Source organism: Aythya fuligula, chromosome Z (genome assembly GCF_009819795.1).
Source record: "Aythya fuligula isolate bAytFul2 chromosome Z, bAytFul2.pri, whole genome shotgun sequence".
NCBI classification, from domain to species: domain Eukaryota; kingdom Metazoa; phylum Chordata; class Aves; order Anseriformes; family Anatidae; genus Aythya; species Aythya fuligula.
The window spans coordinates 3,078,132-3,102,268 of record NC_045593.1 but is presented as its reverse complement, the minus strand read 5'-3'; the positions used below and the strand labels follow the sequence as shown (position 1 = coordinate 3,102,268).

Here is a 24,137-nt window from a genome sequence, read left to right as displayed (position 1 = left end):
TGACAATCAAGGAGAAGCAGGCCTAGTTATGTTTTTCTGACTGAATTTGCATCGCCAGTGTATGAAGACCCCAGGAGCTTCTTAAGAGATTCTCATAAATACTACCAGGAGTCGGTGATTAAACCATAATATTGTAATTTTCTCTCTCCCTGTCTCAGATCTCATATTCTCAACAGAGTGGGGATTACAGCTTGAGCTCAGGATGAGGTACCGGAGAGCTGACAGCATTTCTTCTTGGAGAGATCAGATTTTTGCATTGGGGGACTGATTCCTATAAGGATCATTGAGTCCAGCTCCTGGCTCCACACAGGTCTACCCAAAAACTCAGGCCGTATGACTAAGAGCACAGGCTTTTGAACAGGTTCTTTGGAAAAAAAAAAAAAAAAAAAAAGGTTAAGATTGAACATTTGGAGCTTTGACCATATGGGTGGGAAGGAAACAAAATAGCCTCAAACTCAGATAAATTACTGACATCAAAAACAAACAAACAAACACAAAAAAACTACTAATGGCAGAAAATAAGGAGGGTCCTTCTTTCTGCAACAGCCCTTCTCGTCGTCCGTTTCAGCAGGACGGGCAGAAGCTCAGGCTGGTCAGTGCTGGCTCAGCCGCCCCATGGTGACATTGCACAGGGAGCAACCTCTGCACAGGTGGAACCTCCTTGCACTATTTCCATCCTCCGCCCCTGCTCCTGCACACAGGACAGCAGGGATCTGAGCTTGCAGTGCCCACTGCGAGGCAAGGAGGCCAAGAAAAACCTGAAAGCTTCCACATATGGCGTTTCTGACAAAAACGCCATCATTTTTCAACCTGTTTTCAAGCAACACCTGAAAAGTGAATCAGAAAGTAAACACGCCTCAACATGCATTTCATATTTTATAGATATTTCTTTAAGTATCTTTCTGGCTTGCTAATTGCTCCCTACATCTAACTATACACCTATGTACACCGTCACAGGCACGTCTGGGCCTGTTTCTGCAGTCCCTACACAAATAAAATACCCATCCACTTGAACGGGAGCTCTTTTCAGATAAATGTTGCAGGACTGGGCCTTTGGTGCACACGTGCAAGTATCCTGCACAGACATTTTTAACATCATTAAAAAAATATAGTAGTTATAGACTTGTAACCCATCAAAATCTAAACACAGTAAAACTGCACTTATTACAGTATCGCCTAGGTGAGTTTACATTGCTCATTTATATGAAGCAAACAGAGGAAAGGAAATGTCTGTGTCCCTGTAATTACAGGATAGCCGTAATTACAGTTTTGCTTATCCTTTTGCCTATCCAAAAAGTCCAAAAGGATTTTTGCAACTAATCAGGGATTTGCACCACTATTTTCCAACATACCGATGCTTCTCAGGTGCCTCCCCTTCTTTTTGAAGTGTCTCTTTCAACAGATCAGACTCCTTTCAGATGCTTTTGTTCACTTCAATCAACATAGTGAAGAAAAACCCTTACCAAAGAATGTATCCTTAGCAAAGCAGCAGCAGCAAAGCAATACTGAAGACACTACCAGACCCTTACTCAGGAAGAGTAAGAAGTAAGGGCTCTACGTACCAGCTTCAGCATCATTCCTGTTATCATAAAGCTTAATACACAGCAAAATGGCCAACCTATGGGTCACGTTGCTCTCTACATAGCACTTCTGTTACAGCACTTCATTATCAAAGCCCTTTTCACATTATTTTACAAAACACAGCAAAGACAAAGATCTCTTTTGCATATTAAATCAAGGAAACCATTTCATCTACAAGTGCATCCTCGGTGTGCGGCACACCCCACAGCTAGCTGATACGAGGTGGTGCTCACCAACATGCAGCACAAGACCAAAAGCAAAAGACAAATACATAAAGCTTAAGCACAGGCCCTTCACCTACTCCTGGCTGGTATTTCCCAAGTGAGCTCTGACTCTTTCACGAAGAACATGGCTTGCTTTTAAAGTAATCAGACCTCTGGGTCTAGTGTAAAAGAAATACAGGCTCTTACATACCATCCCAGTCGCTGCTGGTCAGTAGGGACTTTTGAAACGGTGACCATCGTGCTTCACTTCCTTTTAGACCATTTTATCTATAGTGTGAGCAACTTTCAGAGCTCTCAGCATAGCGCAGAGGCTTTTAAAAGAAGCTTTGTGCATTCATGCATTACAAAATAAAAATCCAAGTCCTATTTGGATTCAAACACCCTCCCAAAAAAGAAAAGCATCCCTCACAGAGGATGAGTACTTTAAACCCCAAATCTTTGTAACCTAAATACGACAAGACAAGGCACTGGACAACAGCCCAAGTGCTTCAGACTAACAACGTACACGAGAAAACTGCTCATTTTAGTTATGCCAGCACAGTTGAAACAGCAAACCTCACCATCCTGTGTATGCAGTCATACCGATATCAAAGGGCATATGCCAGCAGCCTACTGCACCGTGGTTCAGCAGCCAGAATAAACTCTGGCAGCATGTGGCATCTTTTCTGAGTCAGGATTTTGTCAGTTTAACTGTATCAGGTGGAAAATCAAGCTTGACATAACTGAGTTACATTGGCAGCCTTTTAAAGAATACACCAGCCCTTTTATCATCCTAGTAACATTCTCAACACAAATAAATACCACATTAAGACACCTGAGGTCTTGAAATGCATAATTTTAAAATAAGCGTCATACTCCAAGCCACAAAGTATCTTCACTGCCTTTTAACTTCCTTTCCTGCAAGTACTTACCACAGATACCTGAAAATATTTAACTCAACCTGCACAACAGCAGATCAACATCAGATACCCTCACAAAGTCTTTAATAAAATTGAAGAGGGAATGCTTTTTCTATCCAATGATGTGATATTTGAACCAAAAATCAATGCAGAACATCTAACCAGCATAATCCCCTTGTTATTTAGCCCAAGAAAAGGTTGCAGAAGTGTGAAGAATCACATTTCTTCTGTAAAGACTTCAAACTGAAGCTGAAATGGTCACTGTAGGAGAAAGTGTACACATTGCACATATGTTAGCAAGAAGGAAAGCATTACGGACAATGAGAAAGAAAACATTATCAGCAGAGAAGACCAGAAAGGTAAGACACAGGAAAGAAGAATAAAGAAGCTCTAAAACAATTAGATATCATGATCAACACAGCTACCTGTTGCAGAGAATGGGAGCTTAACATTCTGTTCTATCCCAGCTGAATAATTTCATAAAGTGACCTTGTTTGTTCCTATCAAATCTATCTGCTATTTTTCACCAATACTTTGTGACATTACAGAACAAAGACCTCAAGTTATACAATTGCCCTTAAAACTATAATGCTAAAGAATATTTTCAAAAACCCAAATGCCAGAGAACAGTGCTTTCAATAAAATCTGGCAGTGCCCCAAGGTACTTGACTCAGAAACCTACATAAAGTCATACAGTATGCTAAAATTCTTCACCACCAATTCTCCTCAAAAGTTTGGTGCTTTTCTTCATAGTGAAATGATAACTATATTTATGTGCTCTGTATCTCTAAACCTATTGGAAATGTGCTTCTTATCCAACTTGCTTTCCAGGGTAGCACATACCCTGGGGCAGAGGAGTTCTGCTTCACCCACACTGTTACGGACCCAACTCTGCTAGCAGGAAGGATGCTGGTATCCTAGATCCTATGGGATGCAACGCCTTGAGGAAATTTATATCAAACAATTATTGCATAATCTCAGGGTGTAATAAAACCTCCTACACCATACACAGGCTTTGAGTTTCTGTTGCACTGCTGCATCAGACGAAGCAGTGTCTTTGTCAACAGCAGCCGCAGGTCCCTGTATGAACCCGCAGGATCCCCTTGCTATGCATGTGAAGAAAGTTGAAGATTTCTGAAGGCATAGCATGAAAACCAGGGCGAGGTTTCACATTGTCATAGTAGTGGTGAGTTATGAAAATCCCTGAGGGGTTCATGGGGAAGGCCCAAAAGCCAAAGAGGTGGACCTCTTCACAGAGCTCCAGGGCAGCAGTCACCAGGATCAGTCCTGTGCTAATCCGCTTGGCCCGCACCCCTTGACCTAGCCAGTAGCGTGAGACATTGATGAGATACTGGGGATGAAAGTAGTAAACAGCTTGCTGAGATTCAAAATCATCCAGGACGTATTTGACCCGGATCGAGACGTCTGTGTTGCGGGTGTTGTAGAAAGCCGGCAGCAGCACAGAGGCATTTTCATAGACCTGGAGCACGTCGTAAAAAGGCTTCCTCCATTTCTCCAGCTTATGAAATCTAATTGGAAAAGAATAAGAGCAACAGTCAAAACAGTACAGACTCAGTTTGGACCAGTAGATAAGAAACCCGCAGCAGACTTTTACTGAGAAATTTCTGATACAGAGATAATTGAAATAATGTTTCAATTAATAAGGGGAATATATTTAGATCTGTAACTGAAATATCAGTATGAAATGTAAGGCAAAAATGCAGGGGATTAGAAAAAAAAATATTCTCCCCTTTTTTGACAATACACTCATTCACTCATTACAGTAGATGAACTTTGTAGACATTTCTGATTATGTCTTATTTCTCCTTTTATTATGAGAAGTATGTAATTTTTCCAAGGTTTGGTCAACTATACAATGCACTATGCAGTGCAGGACACTTAAAAAAAAAAAAAAAGGCAAATACCAAAGCAGAGGATAAACATTTCTAAATTCGAATGTCTTACTCTAACATCTAAAAGAAAACTGCAGTGCAAGAAAATGATGAAAAAATTAAATACATTCCCCCGCCAAGAAAGGTCAACAGGAATTAGGCCCATGGTCCCAAACCTGTCAGCAAGGTGGTGTGAAGATATTAACAAATTTAAAATTGAAATCACCTGGTCAATCCTGGCTCCAAAGTTTAACTGGCATTTTTGTAAAAACATATGATGATGTGTGTTTATTTAAGCATTTAGGGTGGGATCAAGTCAATTCCAACCTAATGAGTCCAAGACATTTTCCTGGGGCTTGCCAGCACCACACAGGAATTCCAGGGGGAGGATGGCTCTGCTGTTACGAGTTTAGTTCATCGGCTTCCCACTTTCTATTATCAATGTGAAGGCTTAAATGTTTAACACATTTATTTAAGTTGTTACTGATTCCAAATAACTTCACTTCATAATGAGAAGTATGATTCCTAGTGTTAGTTCTAAATAATACTGGGATAAAAATTGTCTTTAACAGTTAGAATTTAATGAAAGGTAGATTTGGAAAAGCAATAGGAGACAAAAACACAAAGTGAAATGACCTCTCTGTAATTATGCTGGGATTGACTGTCACGACGTCCGTCTTTACCCCAACGTCTGTGAAGTATTTCTCAGATATAGGGGGCAAATTGCATCTATAAAGGAAAAAAAATAGTAAGAAGGTTAAACAATTCCTTACACCTTTTCAGCACTAGAAAGTAGAATTGATTTAAGTGTTTCTATCAGTCAAAAAATCTAGAAACACTTTGAGAATTTAAAATCATATCAAAACACGTTGATGTCAGGTCTGTGCATTAAAGTACCAAGTTCTTAGGGGCCATATAAAGACCTCTGTTCTCCCTGAAGTCTATCAAAGCTGTCCTCTTTTGGCAGATGTAGCCAATGTTCACTCATTTTGCTCCCTTAGTAGCAATTCAGCTATTTACTTTGGTAATTTAGAGCCAGAATTGGGACGAAGCTCCAAGGACAATCACCATCTAAAATCACGGACTTCCTCAGCACCAGCTCAATTGTATTCCCTAATTAATACACAAACTATACTTCTAACATTGTGTTTAACATGTTTTGTTTTACACCCAAGGGAATTTAGGGGATATGCTCCACAAGAGAGAAATCAGTCTAGTTCCTAATTAATCCAAACCAACCTGCTTCCCCTCCTCTTCCCTTTGTATCTCCCAGAGCAGTGTAAGAGCAGAGGTTCTGACTGTACAGATTTGACAGTGGATGTCAAAGCTATTAGGAGCAAATATTTGCAAAACTTGACCTCACCCTGGCCTTGACCTAGATTCATCACCTTACAAAACTTAGGGCATACCTCAAGAGATGCTGAAATTACTGAAAAACACACTTGCGCACAAGCTTCACTTCCATAGGAAACTCAACTAAAAACCAAAAAAAAAAAACAAAAAAACTGCAGCTGTGCATTGTCAGAAGCAACATAAGGGGTCTTACACTCTTACACTCAGTTCAAGGTAATGTTAGCTATCTGCTGACATTTTCAAAAATTTTGAAGTCATGTACAAGCCACAATAAAAGTCATCATTGTTTAGATCCTCACATCTCAAAACTACTGCTGTGCCTAATTCCCAAACACCTCTATACTACTTTTGAAGATCAGAACTCAGTAGTAGAAAACCAAGAAGGCACCTAGGGTAAGCAATACTCAAAGTTTTCACAGTGTTACAGAGCAGTTCAAGCTCTCAATATATAATTTCTCTGTCCCAGGGGGAGAGCAAGTATAGTGGAGCAAACAAACGCACAAAAATCCTTCAAAGTCCTTCTCAGACTCAGGAGGTTCATATCTGCCTCCCAGAGTCCTCCTTTATCAGGTCAGACAATTTTTTTTAAACAACCTTGTCCTCCTCATGGGCATTGTTATTTCCAGCACTTTTCTCTGCTAGGTCATGCAACATCCTTCTGAAGTCCTCTAGCATTCTCAGTTCCACCTAGCACTGGGCACCATATTCATTAGATTATATTTGACTAAGGTTTTCAAATATTTTGCTTTAATATTTTTAAACAGTCATCTCATATCAGGATTAAGAAAGGTTAGATTTGTTGAAGGTGATAATTCCTTATAAAAACTATATATAAAAACTATAAACTTCCTTATAAAAACTATGCCATCTGCATAATCTGTACTCTATAATCCAAAAATTCTTCCCTACAAAGAAAATAGTCACATTCCAGCATGCATCCAACATTTCATAACAGATCTCCACTCTGGCCAGTAGATGGAGATAGACAACAACTAGTAAATGCAGTTGGTGTCTGTGTTTTATACATTCTATTGTAGTATAATTAATTGCTATAAGAATTCATTTCATAAAAAAATATTAGTTGCATGCTGATGACTACGAGCTTCCTGACAATACAAAGGTGTCCTGAAGGTATTGTTGAATGTTAGCAGTGCTCCATAGACAGTGTTTGCTATTTTAAATAATCATTTTGTTGCTGACCAAGAGGGCGATTCCCCACAGTTTGGTGAACTGGTGTCAGACTGGAAAGTGGATCAGTTAAGTGGATTAAGGACACCTGTCTTTAAACACAAGCTCTACTTTAAAATTGATGACAGCAGACATTAAGCTCTTAAACATTAACACGGCTTTGAGCATAACGCTGGTCCCATATGTTTTGGAGATGGTGAACCAGTTTTTTTGTTGCACGAGTACTGAGGTACTCATTCATATTTCAGTTCTATTTAAGTCTCTAATAAATTCCTGATACCAAAAAATACAATATCTATGTCCTGTACTGATCCGATCTGCTTTTTTAAGCAGGTGTAGTACTGTCCGAGAAAGAGTAACAGTGGTAAGAAGGGACCTCCAATGAAAGTTCTTATACATAAATGATGACATTTGCTGCCCATATTTCCACTTCCACTCAATAGTTTGTCATCTCCAAGTGTAATGTGTCTTTCATTTCAATCATACTAATAGCAGTGATCAAACATAGTAAAAAGGAATCTACCATACATATTTAATGTATACAATGTAAAGCAGGCTTTTAAACTGAGGCAGATTATGTGAAGCCTAGATTGTTTCATGGAATAGAATTCAGACAATAGCTTAATACAAAGTGGGAACAGAAGGCAGAGAAAAGGGGGTATGAAATTAATGAATAGTGAAGGAAGGACCTGTAGAAAAATATTTTTCATTTGAAGCCAAATTAAGAATACAATGAGGCAAAATTTGGACTAATTTTTATGGTATTAAAACAGAGAAATTCACTGATTAATGAACAGTTACTTTAAGCTTACAAAAATATAGCTAAGGTCAGAAAATGGGCCAAGAGAAATAAAAAGATTTTCTTTTCTACAAAACAGGTCATGAATCTGTGAGCTAGCTGTCATATGCCATGACCCAAGCAAAGAACTTAATAGGATTCAGAGAGGGATTAGACATGCATATGAATAATAATAAAAAAAACTTTCCTTCATATTAAGGATGATGAAAATACTGATAAATTCTGTGATCCAGAGATGCAGGTAACCCTGACCATAAAAAAACAGGGTAACTCCAGACAAAGTGGCGAGTGCAGTGTAAAGACACTGAAGCTTCAAAGTCACTTGGGTGTCTCTGCACAACCTGGAATCTGCACTACTGATCAGCAAAACTTGCTTTATGCAGCACTTGAGCTCTGCATCCGAAGAGACTGCACCACTTTGCAAACACACCTCCAAGGCATGTGAGCTGTGTGGCGTGGAGCTCTTAAGGCCTTGCCAAGCCACTTCTTATGCAGAAGAGGTCCAGAACTGTCCCAGGAAATCATGGCCATGTTCACAGGACACTACGCCTGGGCTAATGTCCACAGAAGGATAAATCCACAACTTGAGTAACAGGGCAGGCTGAATGAGGACATTAAGCTTTGTCAATAAATCAATGATTAACTACATGAGGTTAGGGAGAAATAATTCCCCAGAGGCTAGGTTTTCAATAAATATTATACAGTGAAGTGTTTTCTTTGAAATATCACCACTTTGTGCAAGAAGCAGACTTGACCAGTTTGTAAATCCCAGGTTTGCATGTGGGAGAGAATAGCTTAGCAATCTTTTATTTGTTATTAAAACAGAAAACAGGAAAAACAAACAAACAAAATGGTGCTGTGGTGCTTACCGAAACACAAAGTCTGCACTGTCAATCTCTCGGCCACATCTGCTGTTCTTCAGAATTCCTCCATTCCCAACCACTGCACATTTCTTGAACTGGGAGCGGTGGTATGGCATATCCTGCAACATCACGGCAAGGAAAGTTATTCTCCTGAACCATGGAGGGAAGAAGTCTTTTATTTATTATTATTTTTGGTGTAGCTGAATCTTGCTGCAGATGGACTAATCATAGGAAGCTGACACTGTTTCTGGCCCATGGTATTCTCATGGTGTACATAAGCAGACAGGATTTTCTGTGCACTTAGAGATGTTGTGAACCATTAACTCAAAAAGAAAAATGTAATAACCTCTTTTTGGTCCAGACTTAATAATGGAAGAAGTCATTTAGAAACCTGCTTTCCCTTCTGACTTCCACAAGGGGGCATGAGCTGTAAAATCAGTGCACCCAAGGCATCGCCTTCCTAGCTGCCTGCATACTGCTGGCTGCCCAGGCGCTGATGTCCTGCTTTGGAGGAGTCTGCACGTTGTCCCAGAACAGCCAGTAAAGCCCAGGAGGTCCCTCTAAACCAGATGGCACATCAGAGCTATTTATCAGAACCTAGGCCAAATTTTAGTGCTTGCCACTACTGCCTGTACTAATAGAACTGATGATTATTAAACAGCACTTGTACCACCAGCAGTGCCTAGAGCCTTTGGTAAGGCATCTTTAAGGACTTGGATGTGACTCATCTTTCTGCAATCTTTAGGCAAAATTCTGTCATCATATGCACATACGCAGCTGCTGCAGAAGCCAGAAAGAGTGAAAATCACATCTCAGAGAGCAGAACTGGGCCATTGGGGTGAGAGGGCCGTGATGCTGCACTGAGCTGCACTACACTTTATGAATATGTAGAGGTGTGCTTATGTAAGCATGAGAGCGCTCTTTTTTGTACATACTTATTTTATCAATAACTTCATACTGGAAACTACAGAGAGACGTGGTAACAGCGTGACATTTCTAGGTGATTATTTCCAGGATCTTCCCATAGCGTTCATAAATCATGAGGCAAAAGGGCACGCATGCAATTATGCCTGTTTGACAAAAGCAGCACCTGTCTAACAGAGAAGCATGACAGAGTTGCCTGTGCTTTATCCAGTGATTTCTTAACATGAAATGCCTCAGCAGTTCTGTAAAAGGATTAAAAGCTAGGTCTTCATTCTTAGCACAAGGCTTTGGTCCTTACGCTCTTGCTCCCTTTCTTTCAGCCTTGCATCTCCTATACTTGCCATGCAGCATCCCTGCTCCTAGGCAGAGCATGGCTTTGGCCCCACAGCTGCTGCCCAGTGAATCCCAAAGGCAATTTGGCACATGATAGACCCTGCAGAGCACTTTTGAAGCAGTCTTGGATAAATACAACAGCAGCTACAGGACACTTCCAGCCAAAGCACAAGCATCTCTAGTCTTTCACGCATTCATCTGTGCAATTAGGCATGGATTTGAGTACTGTACTCCTGGATGTAGATGTACCCATTCTTTGCACTTCTCCAGATGCCAAAGCACTTTCCTGGATCTGAGTCCTTCCCCTGCTCTGACCTAGTTTCCCATGTGCACATTTAGACAACAGCACTGCCCTACCTTTTAGTCGTGATCAGAGAGCAAATGGATTAAAAGTTGTTAGACCCTCCAGGTCAACATTAATGACAGAATCCCATGTACTCGAACTGAGTATTTTCCTCCCTTTCTGAAAGGGACAAATTGCAGTTATCCCCTCAAAATACAGCATTTAAAATTCATGACACGTGCCTCATGATAAGTCAGTAGTCACATAAGACCATTTCTGCACATCAGTCACAAAGTGCCGTGGGATTTACCCACCAGTTACAACATTTGCACTTTGGCCCTCAGGTCAAGGATTATCTGCTGAAAAGGTTTTGAATAATCTTTATGATGGATATATTTGAGAATTCTGCAGCCTGTTCACAGATAAGCTGCAAGTAGGAATAAGGATAAAAATAGTCAGTCACTGTGAATATGAATTATAAAATAATCATGCCCTGAAAAAGCAGATCTACCCCAAATGTTGGATTGATTTTATGTGAATATTGTACTTTAAAAAGTTCTGTTCACTAACTGGCTTTTTTATTCAGTTTTATTATGTTACTTCATTAGCCGCTTTGCAGGTAGATCACCAATATTCTGCAGGAAAATGTATGTACATTGCACACTAGACTAGATGACCATTAGAAAATAGGATAACCAGTTGAAATATTGTATCAAAACTAAACATATTAAAAATAAAAGCAATGACATCTGCAGAAATGTCAAACTGCTAATTGCTAAATGCTTGGCTATAGCATATAATTTAATGCTGCAAGTAAAGTGAAGTTAAATCTGGAAATGGATTGAGACACGAGGCACCTTTGGAAACATTTTGAAGATTTCTTGGTTGATATGGAAGATTCCACTAGTATCCACTTCATATTTCAGTTTAGTTCCCAAGGGAGTATTCTTCTGGGTGGTGAACATAAACGCAGGGGCATTGCAACACCTTGACAAAGTAGACCTGTAAAATGAAAAAGAGATCAATAAAATCTAGGAGCTGACAGCATGCTTTAGGATTTGCAATTACTATTACTCCTAAAAAGGCATTTTTATTAAAAAAAAAAAATCCCTCTCTGCTTTAGAGGTCTTCCATTTTTTGTAAATTTACTCTTCACTGGGCAGGAAACACAGGGACTAAAGTCTTCATTTGAGGATGTGGAAGTTTGACAGGGCAGGGACACAGCAATACCTAAAGTCACTACCACACTTACTGTGTAGCATGGCACATTCCGATTACTCAAAAACTTTAAAAGGTCTTAGTTTTGCTTTTGACCTCACATACACACATCAGGGAGATGGTAAAGCCTTGACAAATGGGTGCTAGCCAGTCAGGTCATGGCTACAACTCCAGAATCTCAGACAAATTCCCCAAATTTCTTTGTCCCTGGGATAAAATAGGATATATTTCAATGCCAACAAGAACAGTTTTGACATCTCAAAAATGGGATTTATGAGAAAATCTCAAAAATGGGACATGAGAAAATATCCATTAAGCTCCGATCCCCTTACCATAAGTTTCATATGAAATGCAAATAGGAGGAGTAACTTTCCAGATAGGGATCCATTCCCCTGATGCTTTTCTCCTTTCACTGGTGAAAGCCCTGACTTAAGCTCACTCACTCTCTCTCCAGAGACGGTTTGTTTCTCAATGTATCTTACACTTTTAATGAAAAATACGTCACAGCAAATGCACAAACATGAAGACAAAGCCAAGTGGCTAGATTATTTGCCTCTGGGGTATGTGGCCTCACTAGAAGCTGGAAAAATAAGCCACTCTTCTCTGGGGGTTTTATTACAAGAATCAGAAAGCAAATACGGAACTATGCAAATATTTCATGATGTCCAGTTGCTATTACATACTTGACTGAAACAGAATGACATCGTATGATGATCAGATCAAGGCAGCAACTGAGACTGAGTAAGCCAATGAGTCATTTCAAGTAACTAAATCATTAAATAATGAAAAGCATGTAGTGGGACTGAATTGTGGTATTTGAGATAAGAATGCCTTCTTCATTAGTTCTGCATTAAGGAATTGGAAGAGATGTTCTTTAATCTATCATCCAAATAGTTTTCCTGACTCATATTCCTTAACATAAATGTCTGACATCTGATGGAGGACAACCATCCAGGAAATTGTTTTCCTTACTCTACAGATACAAAAATAAGTGTGATCTTTGCTTATACTGCAGGTGTTACTGGCCTGAGAGTGATGTTCCTCCAGATAGTCTCTAGATGGTTGTCTCTCATCGCTCCCAACTCTCAGCTGGTCTGTGCTCCTTGCACTCAGGGCACAGTCATTAGGACCCAGTTCTCTCACTCCAAGGAGTCTTTATAATAGAAGGCTCTAATCCCATATAGTTCTTCTTTTTTCCCCTCAAAATGGGTTTCGATAATTACCCATCAAATATTTTACAGAAAAATGCATTAAAAACATATGTGAGGAAGTTCATATTGGAAAAAACTGCTATGAATCTGGGGCTAACAATTAGTTATTTTAAAAGTTATTTTAAAGATGTTAGTGACTAACTCAGCACATGCATTCTCACATTCTCTCATTAACTCATGCCAGCTTTTTCCTGCAATTATTAAAGAGAATTTGGGAGAAATCTGTAGGGCCTCATTCTGAATCATTGCAGTGATTTACAGAATTAACCAGTCTGTATTCCACTTTGAAATTTTCAATAGACCTAGCAGTTAGACCTACTACATAGACCAGTATGGCCCCCTGAATATGTTAATACACAACATTCAAGTATTGTTTTGGCTTCATCCAACTATTGCCTTCACAAGACCAGTTTCATAAGCCATATCTTGAAAGAACCATGAAGGACCTTCAGCAAAGATGAAGGAAGGTAAAGTACTACAGAAACAAACTGCAGAGGTCTCCGTATACCAGAAGAAACATCTGAAGATGGTCAGGCAGTAATGGCTGAGAGGCCATTAAAAAAAAGTAACTAATAAACAAGATCTGGCAGTACCTAATACACCACAGAAAAAATCCAGTGTGAGTATTTTGTAGGCCAAATTTGCAGTGTCACCACTGATGGTACTATTTTACACCAGAAGAGAGTTTGGCTGATGCATTATATATAGCTTTTACCTCTCTGCTCCAGCCTCATTTCTGCCCAAATCAAACCTGGAAAAGTCTTTTCCAAATCAAATTCCCTGCCTTTGTTAGGAAGACTGTCCCATATGCCACAAGAGCTCTCTTTCACTCTCCCTGCTGACCTTTTACAGTAGAAAAAAGGCAGTGTTTAGTCAAAAGGATGGCACTCCAACAGTTACAGTGCTTACTCTTGTTATCCATATTGAAGGTTTGATATCACTACAGGAAGCTTAACTCAAACTAAAACAAATCTTACTCAGTCCCATTAATATGGACCTTACTCAGTCCCATTAATGTCTTACTTGAATAGGTTAGCTTCTGTGACATTCATCTCCCATTTGCACATCTGGAGGCTCTTCCATCTGTCAAACAATTCAGTTTGTTTCACCCTAAAAGATAAAAAGAAAGAAAAGCAAAATTCTTTATTACATGGCATTCACCTCCTTCAGCTGCTGTAGCCAGGGTACCACGAAACAGGTGTTTGATAGGACTAACTAGTCAGTCCACCTAGTGCAAAACTTAGTTGTTTTTTTGTTTGGTTGCTTTTCCTACTCAGAGGTCACAACTCTAAGCCATGTATATATACCTCCTCAGATGCTCGGAACTGATTTTTCTTCATTGTATAAACTGCAATTTCACACATGCAGGGATAAGCATATCTGGGGAGAAGAGAACGTGAAAAGCTCCTTATGTAAGGAGCTCTCCTTCCTTCCCCCTTGTTAATAAATATACTTTCAGCTACATCAAGCAGTGACGCTCCTAATTCCACTAGTCTGGCAAAGGGTGACACAATTTTGGTGGTATTACCTTAAGAGTTCATACACACTTTTCTGCATTTGGACAATGGATATAACAAAGGCCTTACAAACACCTAGAGCTAGGCAGCAATGTTATAATATGGCTGGGAAATTTTGAACTCTGAGAATTATTCAAGACTGATAGGTATTAATGAGTTTTCTTCAACTTTGAGGGCTTTGAATGTTCTAATAAAACAAAGACTTTTAAGGGAAATATATATTTAAAGTGAGTAGAACTTAGGATTTCCCAGGCTGTGGAAGTTAGAGGAAGGAATTAGGTCATATTGTACTTTCTGTAGCCCACCAGAGCATATTAACTTGGAAATCTTCCATTACCGTAAGGGCTGACTTAGGAAATGTACCACATCAGGAGGAAGCACATCAGAAGAACCCAGCATAGTAAAAGAGCTTAATGTCAAATGGCATCTATTGCAGAAGTAAGGCTAACTATCCAACTGAGCAGGAGACCACTGCATTCTATATATCACTGGAAAAGATGAAGAGAAATGAGTAATTCTTTGTACCATGTGATAAGTATGCAGAAGAGCAATTCAAAGCTCACCATCTTCAGCAGAACACTGGCAGAAGTGTCACATTCTCACCCCTTCTATTTATTTTTAAGCACTGCAAGTCAGCAGGCAGTGCAAAGTTGCTACTTGTGTACCCTTCATCCAGTACCAAATACAGAAGACAAGGACATAACCTACATTTTTTTTGATGCATAAAGTCAGCAAGGGAGACATGCTTGAAATTCACACAGACCTGAAGCAATAACTTCTATTTGCTGTGGCCTTGATCACTTAAAGCTGTGCTCTTATACAGCTGCACTTTGAGCTGAGACTGTCAGACTTCACACACCTTAACAAACCTTATGGATTCTAGGTAAGATAACTACACCACTGGTTGTAGATATAGTAAGGGACTACACAACGCAAGCACCTAAATACAATGTGATGCCAAAAATGCAGAAGGACAACACAAAAACATCCTTCTTTGCTTTCCAGTCAGCTCCATGGGCAATCTTTTTTGCCTGACTCCATCTCTTTAGCTTCATGGCTACATCTCAGCCATCTCATTAGTTTCCTGATGTACATACAGTACCAGACAAGACAAAACACAGATATTTTATGATTTCTCATAAATGCATTTTTCACTGACTGTTATTACTGAAACTCAATGCTGCAGAAAATTAAAGCAGTGGGCTCAAAAGTACAAATGGGCTCAAAAAAGATCTAAACAAATTAACAGAGAGGTTTATTGTCCACTCTGATTACTGGAGTCTAGACACCACCTACTGCTCAGAGAGGCCCCATGCCAGAATTTGTTATCAGGTCAGGCTAACCATTTTGCCTCATTTCTTAGCCTTCACTACTGTCTGTCATCAACAACAGAGCATGAGGCTAGACAGACACTTGTCATGAGTCAGTCTGTCTGTTCTTATCTTCAGTAGAGTGCCTGGAATATAATATTACACATAATATTGCAAACACTGCATTTAGTTCCAAACTGGGAATACTGGGCCTGAACAAAATGTCTCAATGTATTTAAAAGGCTCAATTTTTTTTCAAATAGATCTTAGATCAAATTCAAATGTCACTACTTACCTCAGAAATCCCTGATGAGATCCCTATTGAAAGAATCTCTTGCACCTTAATACTTCCATAATTTCATCATAAATTATCATTTCTATCCTGCCTGAAAGCAACCTTTTTAGCAAACATTCATTCATACTTACATAGACAAAACCTTCACCTCGATGATGTCCTGTCGTAATTCCAGGCATTTGGTGGAGTTGTATTCCAAAGGCCCTTCATAAAACTCAAAATACCTGAAGAAGAACAAAGACAAAGCCTATCAATGACCCTTATACTAGAACACTTGTCTTACACTTCAACAGAAACCTGCTTTAAGTTGTGATTTGTGATCCCTACTTAATGTGAGACTACAACAGTTGTCCCAAGAGCATGTTGTTACTTCACAGGAAAATTGGGGCCCAGCACAAGGACATGGAAGTATTGGAATGAGTCCAGGGGAGGCCATGAGGATGATCAAGGGGCTGGAGCACCTCTTCAATGAAGACAGGCTGAGGTAGTTGGGGTTGCTCAGCCTGGAGAAGAGAAGCCTCTGGGGAGACCTTACAGCAGCCTGCCAGTACCTAAAGGGGGCTGCAGGAAAGCTGGGGAGGGACTCTTTGTCAGGGTGTAGTGATAGGAGAAGGATTACTCCTTCTCCTATGGTTTTAAACTAAAAAAGGGTAGATTTAGATTAGATTTGAGGAAGAAATCCTTAACTCAGAGGGTGGTGAGGCACTGGCACAGGCTGCCCAGAGAAGCTGTGGCTGCCCCATCCCTGGCAGTGCCCAAGGCCAGGCTGGATGGGGCCTTGGCCAATCCGCTCTGGTGGGAGCTGTCCCTGCCCACAGCAGAGGGGTGGAATTTAACGATATTTAAGGTCCCTTCCAACCCAACCCATTCTATGATTCTGTGATTCTATGATTCTACGAAAATACAGATGTCATTGTTAATTTTAGAACAGCCACGTACGTCCAGTTTGTCCATCCCTGCATGGACTCAAATGCTAATTTTGAGATTTTCAAGAGAGAGCACTCGGTTTCTATTTAACTGATTTAAACTAAGTGGACAGGTTTTCAAACAGCATCCAACACAATTCTCACTTCCTTAGGCATTAATTGGCTATGATTTCAGAAGAGTTCATCTCTCTTGTAGGCATGGTAGCTGCCAATGAAAGTCAAGGGAAAAGCACTGATTACTTAAGGTATATTGTTTCCATCCTTTGGTTGTCTGAATGTGCTGAGAATTTTAAAAACAGTTCCTTAAATTCTTAGCAAAGTGCTGGTGGTTTCATCATGCCTGTGGAGACTGTTGCCTACCTCTGAAATTGAGCTTTTCTTCGTGATTTGTTTTCTTGGGGCATATGGGGGGGAGAGGGAGCTGGGATTTTCTTCTCACAAAAATTGAGATGGTTTTGAGAACAAAAGGATTTGGATGCTCAGACACATCAGATATGACAATGCTAGTCTTAATTAAAATCTGACATAAATGTGTGCTTTTTCAGTTGAACTCCTCTACCTCCACCATGAGACTGGAGTTAAGGAGAAATAAAACACAATGGCAGCAACCCATGTTAGGGGCCAGAGAAAGCCCAGGCCATCCAATGAATTCTGCGAAACTGTACTGAAATGGCAAGAATGATTTAGGGTATAAACCAAGCTCTACATCACTTTCATCCCATCACTGTAAGTCTGTAGTAAAACTCGATTCCTAAGAACAGGACATACCCATGCAGCTGTTATGGGCATAATGGAGAAACACAAGTTGATGACCTGGGGGAATGGGTATTACAACAGAAGCTAGATCAAGTTATTTTTATGGATCCTTTAAATTGTCAGATTCACAACCCCGTAATACAACCTATCCTCTGAATTGTCAATAAGAAATAAAAGTACTAGATTCCCATAAGAGCTTTATTCAAACCATCATCCGAAATGTAAAATTTTGATGTTGTGTCATTTGAAAATAACACCAAAAATCCTATTTGAACTGAATTTCTGTTCAGTTCCAAATATAAGACCCTTACATAGAAAAACCTTGTTATTTTTATAAGTGGTTCATGTTTACAGTTAACAACAAAATCTGGGGGGATCCAAACTTTGAGCTGTTCTGGAGAAGTTCTCATGCCACCCAGGGAAACTGTATGAAGAGAACGTGCCCAGAAAACAACATCTCCAGGTGTCTCCATGAGGGCCTCCTAAAGCCAGAAAGATCTAAAGTTTCTGAATGTTGCCTTTTAAGTAGTCAACTTGATAAAGCTAGGAAGAGAGAAACCCACAGGAGGGAGAAAGGGACTATAGTATGTGACTGGAAAAAGCCCAAGAGCCTCCCAAAGCAATCTGCTACCAACTGGGAACATTTCTAACCTGTCAAAAACTGCTTTGAAGTGTTTCCTTCACCCCTCACTGAGGTTTTTACCACCTCAACTTTGCCAAAACCCAAACCAACCACAGTGATCCAGCAAGGGACAGAAAACTTGATACTAAGAGGAAGAAGCCAATGCTAAGAAGATGGCAAGAGCAGAACATCAAAAATTCTTAATGAGGAAGTAAACTTATTACTGTCAAGAAATACAGTAACCCAACAATCTTTCAAGAATGTGACTATTTGGAAGTGTGTTCGCATATTTTTCAAGGAAACAAATACATTTTTATGAGTTCTGTAGAAGGAATTTTGTACTGTAAGTGTTTCATAAATCCTGACAAATCTGGGAAAAGGCTTCCTCAGCCCCCATAAAGGAGATGAAGGTCATGCAACATGGACCTTCCTCTGGTTTCTCACCAACAGCTTTGGGCTCTCCTTCTAACTTAATTGTTCACCTGGACATTCAGCCCTTACTAAAAAGCAGATGAAATCCATTGCACTTTTACATCTCCTTTGTGCTTGGCTTATTGGAGCTGGGGCTGAACAACTTGTGTATTTTGAAAGCTGCTCCAGCTGAAATTGGTTTAAGAGCTCCTCTGGTACAGCCTGGCCAAAGCCCTGTGTGGATGTACTCCAGATACATTTCCAAAACCAAACTGACTTCATAGGACTTCTGGCTGGTCACAGCATTTTACAGGGTGAAGGGGTCTTGTCTGGCTATCGGTCCAGATACAAAAGTAACTACACAATTTTTCACCCCCCTTCAGTACTCATTTTTCTTACTGTGTTTGGTGTTATCCATCCTTTACTTTGGCTCACTGAGTGAGACAAGACTGGGACCCTGAATGTTCACGTTTTACATGAAGGAATTGATAGAGGCAGGAATACATCCCCATGCAACACTCAGCACCTTGCACACCACTCCCACCTCTCCCACCTCACTTCAGGAGGAAAGCAATGGTGTATCAGCCTCCTGCTGTCTTTCAGCCCAACATCAGGTTATAGTACCCTGTGTGTGCTTCAGGACAGCTAAGAATGGTAAAAGTCTAGGTGAACATGCATTTTTATCTTTCCTGTGCACTTCTGGTTGTGCTGCTACGTTAGAGAGCCGCAGCCCAGATGTCAAACAGCACGTTATCACACGGCAAAGCTGGCCTCAGCGCGTGGCACAGCAGACAGAGTTGTTATTTTATGAAAGAGATGAAATTTTCTGAGTCCCAGAGGCTCCCTTTGATCATTGCCTGTTTAACCAATCCATGAACCAAAAAAAAAGAAGAAAAAAGATGTGCTACCAGAGAGGCAGAAGGGTAAGGGGGAAAGAATTGCACAAAAAATAAACCATATCTGGATCTGAAAGAAATCCACAAGGCAGCGATGCATTTCCTTCTCCAGGAACATTCATGTTCTTCATTTGCCCCACAGCTTCTCCTCCTCCTGCTTCAGACACCATGGCAGATTAGCAGAGGCAGCTCCCCGCAGCTCCGGCTGACCTCTTCCCACACACAGGCTTCCTGCTGTTCTTTCCCCCAACACCAAGCTCTATTACAAGGAACATGAGCTCCCTCAGCCCCTGCGGATGTCCTCTAAACCCAGCTCCTCTGCTCAGTGGGACCTGCAGCCTGGTCCTGCCAGGAGGATTTGGAGAGCAGCCCGCCTGCTCTCCCACAGGAGGCATCAGTCTCACCCACTCCCCGGGCTCCAAGTGCTGCTCCTGCCTATTAACTCCTACTCCAAACCACAGAGCTCCCCGTGAACAAAGACACATTCGCCTGCCAGCTTAATTAACACCAATGGAAACTGTCCTCCCCGTCATCTTCCTCAGTATGATATCCAGCTAAAATGTAAGGGTGTAGTGCAGTTTATTTTGATTTATGCTCTTGATTAGTGACAAGTGATACTCCTGACTACGCTACTCCTTTTGCTATGAGGAAGGGTTGCATTTTAGCTTTCCAGGAATGACAGGCAGGTTTGACATCCATGAAACAGTGTGTATATGTCACCCCAGAATCTCCTTTCTTACGTGTCACCCCAGAATCTCTTCTCCCTGTACTGCTTTCCCTTCCTTTGCTGAAATCTAAATTTTCATCCCTCAGAGGTCAGAAGTCAAAGGGAAAACCAGTCCAGGAATCCACGGTTCTTTACAAGAGGGAACATGACGACAACTGAGTCACAGTAAACCACACGTTTTCCCATGGCACTGGGAAAATGCACACAGCTCACTGCTCAATGTCCATTCAGGTCAGTTATACCTTCCAAATCTACATTTTTCCAGGATCAAATCCCATATCTTAACACCACAAGTGCTGGGAGAGGACTCTTTTCATACCCCTCAGTGCTGAATGTCCAGAAATGAGATGCTATTTGCTCTGTAATTTTCCCGTTTTAAATAACCATGACTTTCTTCTTTTCTAACCTTCATGTCTCCCATTGCAATCTCACTTCCAGCTGAGCAGCTTACTGAGCTTGAGAGAGAGATCCGACTTCCCAATACACCAGCTAACGCTCAGGTCTTTGATCATCTGCAGTCGGGCTGCTCCTGCTTTGATCAAAAGTAAGCTTTTCTTGGTCGTGCAACATGAATTAAAAAGCCGGAGGCTTCAATCCTGTCTTCAAGTGACATTTGGATTGAGGCACTGATTTGTCTGATACATTGCACAAAGGTTTGAAAATATAATTGAATGTAATTGTCAGGCGTCTTTTAAGTGAAACCATTTTCTGCTGCACAAACGCCCTCCCGTTTTGCTCGTTCCTGCAGTGCTGGTTCTGCACTGCTCGTGGTGAGGCTGCAGCGCTTACACTGCAAGGGAGCAGAGTACCACAGGAAGGATTCCACCTACCCTGCAGGAAAAACAAAGATCTTTCCAAAAATACACATTATCTAGTGACTAAGAAATGAGAGCAAGTGAACTAAGCCCTGCAGGCTGAATACTTACTAAGAGAGATGTCCAATTTGTGGTGCTTGCACTCATCAGTATGGGCAGAGCCACGGCCAAGTTCAGGTCTAGAGTCACCTTCCTCACTCAGGAACCTTGCAAGTGTGCTAGGGCACAGTCCCCAAAGCACATGGGGACTCACATTCATCCAGGAGGACTAGCAGAGGATCCACAGAATTTTTTAGCAAAAGCACTGCTCAAGTGGAGCATATAGTGATTACAGGGGCTCTGGAAAATTCAGGCAAAACAAAGACAAGTAGGTACTGACTTCATCACTCTGTTGTGAGTGAGGGACCAAATCCTGCCAGATTTTCCCTCTATTAATTATTCTATGTGACATGACGATGTGCAAGGTTTGGTCAAAAGGTTTAAGGGCCTGACATTTTGATATTTCCCCCCCCCATAATGCAACCTATCACTTTGCAAGTCATATCCTCCTATAACTGCACACATGCACTTTGACCTTGGTTGGAAGGCACTTAGGTAAATCCCTGCTGGGCAGAAGAAGGTGATGTAGAGGCAAGTGAAGGGCAGGCAGGAACAGGGACCTCGGGTGCCACCCTCACAGACATTGCCTGGACCACAGGATTAGTATGGAGAACAAGAGCAGGCCATGAAGCTGATGGAAACCATAATGACCTTTCGTACTACACCACGTAAAAGAAAACATCTGAGGATGTACTGGTGTTAAATGAGATCCAAGAACGAGCACGTGAAGCAGAAATGTTTGATGCACTCAGATTAATTTACACTTCTCTAGAGCTGTGGCAAAAAATATCTCATTGCTGTACGTGTTGTTTCTGCCCCCTGAGAGGCTGTGTTGACTTCTCCACACCAGGCTGTTGCTTGAAAGACTGAAGTGAGAGAGAAGTTGCTGTGGGCACAAAGGGAAGGCTGAAGAGGCAAGAGTCTTCTTCTATAGAGGTTGATGAAACTACCTCCACCTTGGGGACAACAAATATGAAAATAGATGGTTCACATCCCTCTTGTCTGTCTTCTGACGATGCCAGGGGCACTAGCCTTACCTGGTTTAAATCTTTTACCATCTCCATCTCTAATGTTAATATATACTTGTGTCTAATTGATCACTAACTTTCAGTACGTGGCTGTAGCTACAAACAAAATGTGTCATGCAAAAAATTAAAATTTAAGTGTTCACAGAATGGCTAAGGTTTGAAGTGACCTCTGGAGGTCATCCAGCCCAACCCCTCTCTGCTCAAGTAGGGACACCTAGAGCGGGTTGCCCAGGAAATACTGCATCCAGTTCTGCTGCTTCAGCTTTGAGGGTCCAAGACACTGAGGACTTATGAAAGGAACTATAAGAATGATTTGGGTTCCAAAAAGTATGAGAGACATATGATGCTTAATCTAAACATATGGTGACGAAGTAGGGGGGACCAGTGCTGCACCAGGAAGCAATTCCTAGTAGCAGAAAGCTTTTCAATGCAGAATACCAAGGAAAATAATATCCAGTGCTTTGGAAGATGAGGATAGAAATAGCATCTTTAGCTCACATATGCTTTTCTTTCTAAAAGAACTGGAATAATCAAACAAAAATAAGGAAATTAAATTCTTGAATAAGGACTCACACTTTCCCAACATTGTGTACCTGAGTTTAACAGCTATTAACTTATGAACCTCCTGAGTACCCAGCTAGGATATTTTGAAATGTTTGGCTAGATATCTCCTCACAGTGTCACAAGTTTGTCTGTGGTTTTGGTAACAGATAGCGCCAGAAGTGTCCAGAAATGTTTCAGGATCCCCTATCTTCCAGATTTTTATGTTAAAACAAAAGTGCTTCCACAAACCAGACATAAATTCAAATATTTGATCTTTCACAGAGGAGGAGTAACTTTTATATTGCTGTCCCTTAAATTTAGTTCGTTGATAGCTCTACCTCCCAATTAACCTCAGAGAAGTGCATGCATCAGTCTGCCATATCTCAGAAGTGTCCTGTTTCTGGAGTCCTTATCTGATCTGGTCGAGTGACTTCACAAGCACTTTACACATCTGTACAGATGAGATGATAGTTGTGATACCCTGGGGATGTGTTTTGCACCACAGCTATGAAAGTTTCTGGCTAACTAGTACTTGCTGCTCCCTGCCATTCTGCTTTTGATAACCTATCCTCACATCTCAATACAAAAATCATTTGGGATCATTTGGGATTGCCTGGCTCTGCTGCCCTAAACCACATTAGGAGCATGAACTGACCACACATTCACTCCTGCCAGTGTCACATTTTCCCTTCTCATCCGTCCACTTATCCAAGACCAAGGTTTCCCCAGAATTTCCATCTAACATACTGTTCAGTATAGCACAGTTGGTGGCGAAATAGCAGGACCTAAAGCAGAAACAGCCCTAATTGACATAGCAAAGCCCCTGCAGTGTGTTCACTCACCGGGGATAAGCCCATCTCACAGACCACACTCCCAAACCACCACCACAGCTCCCTGTGCCCCCTGGGTCTCCTCCCCGAGAGACTGCCACACATCTCCATTTAGAGGCTTTTCCACTGCGCAGTGTCACTCTCAGAACAATTTATTGGAGAGCATACTGAATGGGCTTTTTGGAGGAGACTTTGTTGTTTCTTTTCTTTCCTGATCACCATATCAAAACAGCACCAGCTGCTGACAAGCAGCAGCGGGGTGTGCTGCAGGGACTACTGTTTTACCAGATCCATTTCAGAGCTCTGCAGTTTTAATAAAACTGCTGTTCAGTTGTTTTAATCAAGCCCATTCCTATCACTCTGATTGAAATAAGCTGCTGATGTTGTTATCCGTACAACCACCTGGGAGGCATAACAAAACATATGACAACACTTATACATCAATAACATCTCAAAAACACATTTTAGCTTATCATCGCAAGCAATGGCTTATTTTTTTCTTGTGTTTCTCAAGATTTTAGTATCTTTGTATGATAAATACAAAGAGTTCAGCACTGTGACTTAAGGAACATCCTCAACTACCATCCCGGTCAA

General features: G+C 40.9%; 1 protein-coding gene across 4 annotated transcripts in view; it reads right to left on the bottom strand.

Moving 5' to 3' along the window:
- Nucleotides 1-399: 399 nt before the first annotated feature.
- The window catches only part of ST8SIA5 (ST8 alpha-N-acetyl-neuraminide alpha-2,8-sialyltransferase 5), a 66,746-nt gene continuing 43,008 nt past the window's right edge, over nucleotides 400-24,137 (bottom strand). For all 4 annotated transcript variants that reach the window (XM_032206188.1, XM_032206186.1, XM_032206189.1 and 1 more), the window contains 6 exons: nucleotides 16,022-16,114; nucleotides 13,792-13,878; nucleotides 11,197-11,341; nucleotides 8,806-8,918; nucleotides 5,233-5,325; nucleotides 400-4,233 (listed from right to left, as the gene is read on the bottom strand). In XM_032206188.1, the coding sequence (XP_032062079.1) occupies nucleotides 3,765-4,233; nucleotides 5,233-5,325; nucleotides 8,806-8,918; nucleotides 11,197-11,341; nucleotides 13,792-13,878; nucleotides 16,022-16,114 (1,000 nt within the window). In that variant the 3' untranslated portion in view covers nucleotides 400-3,764. The remainder of the gene's footprint in view (nucleotides 4,234-5,232; nucleotides 5,326-8,805; nucleotides 8,919-11,196; nucleotides 11,342-13,791; nucleotides 13,879-16,021; nucleotides 16,115-24,137) is intronic.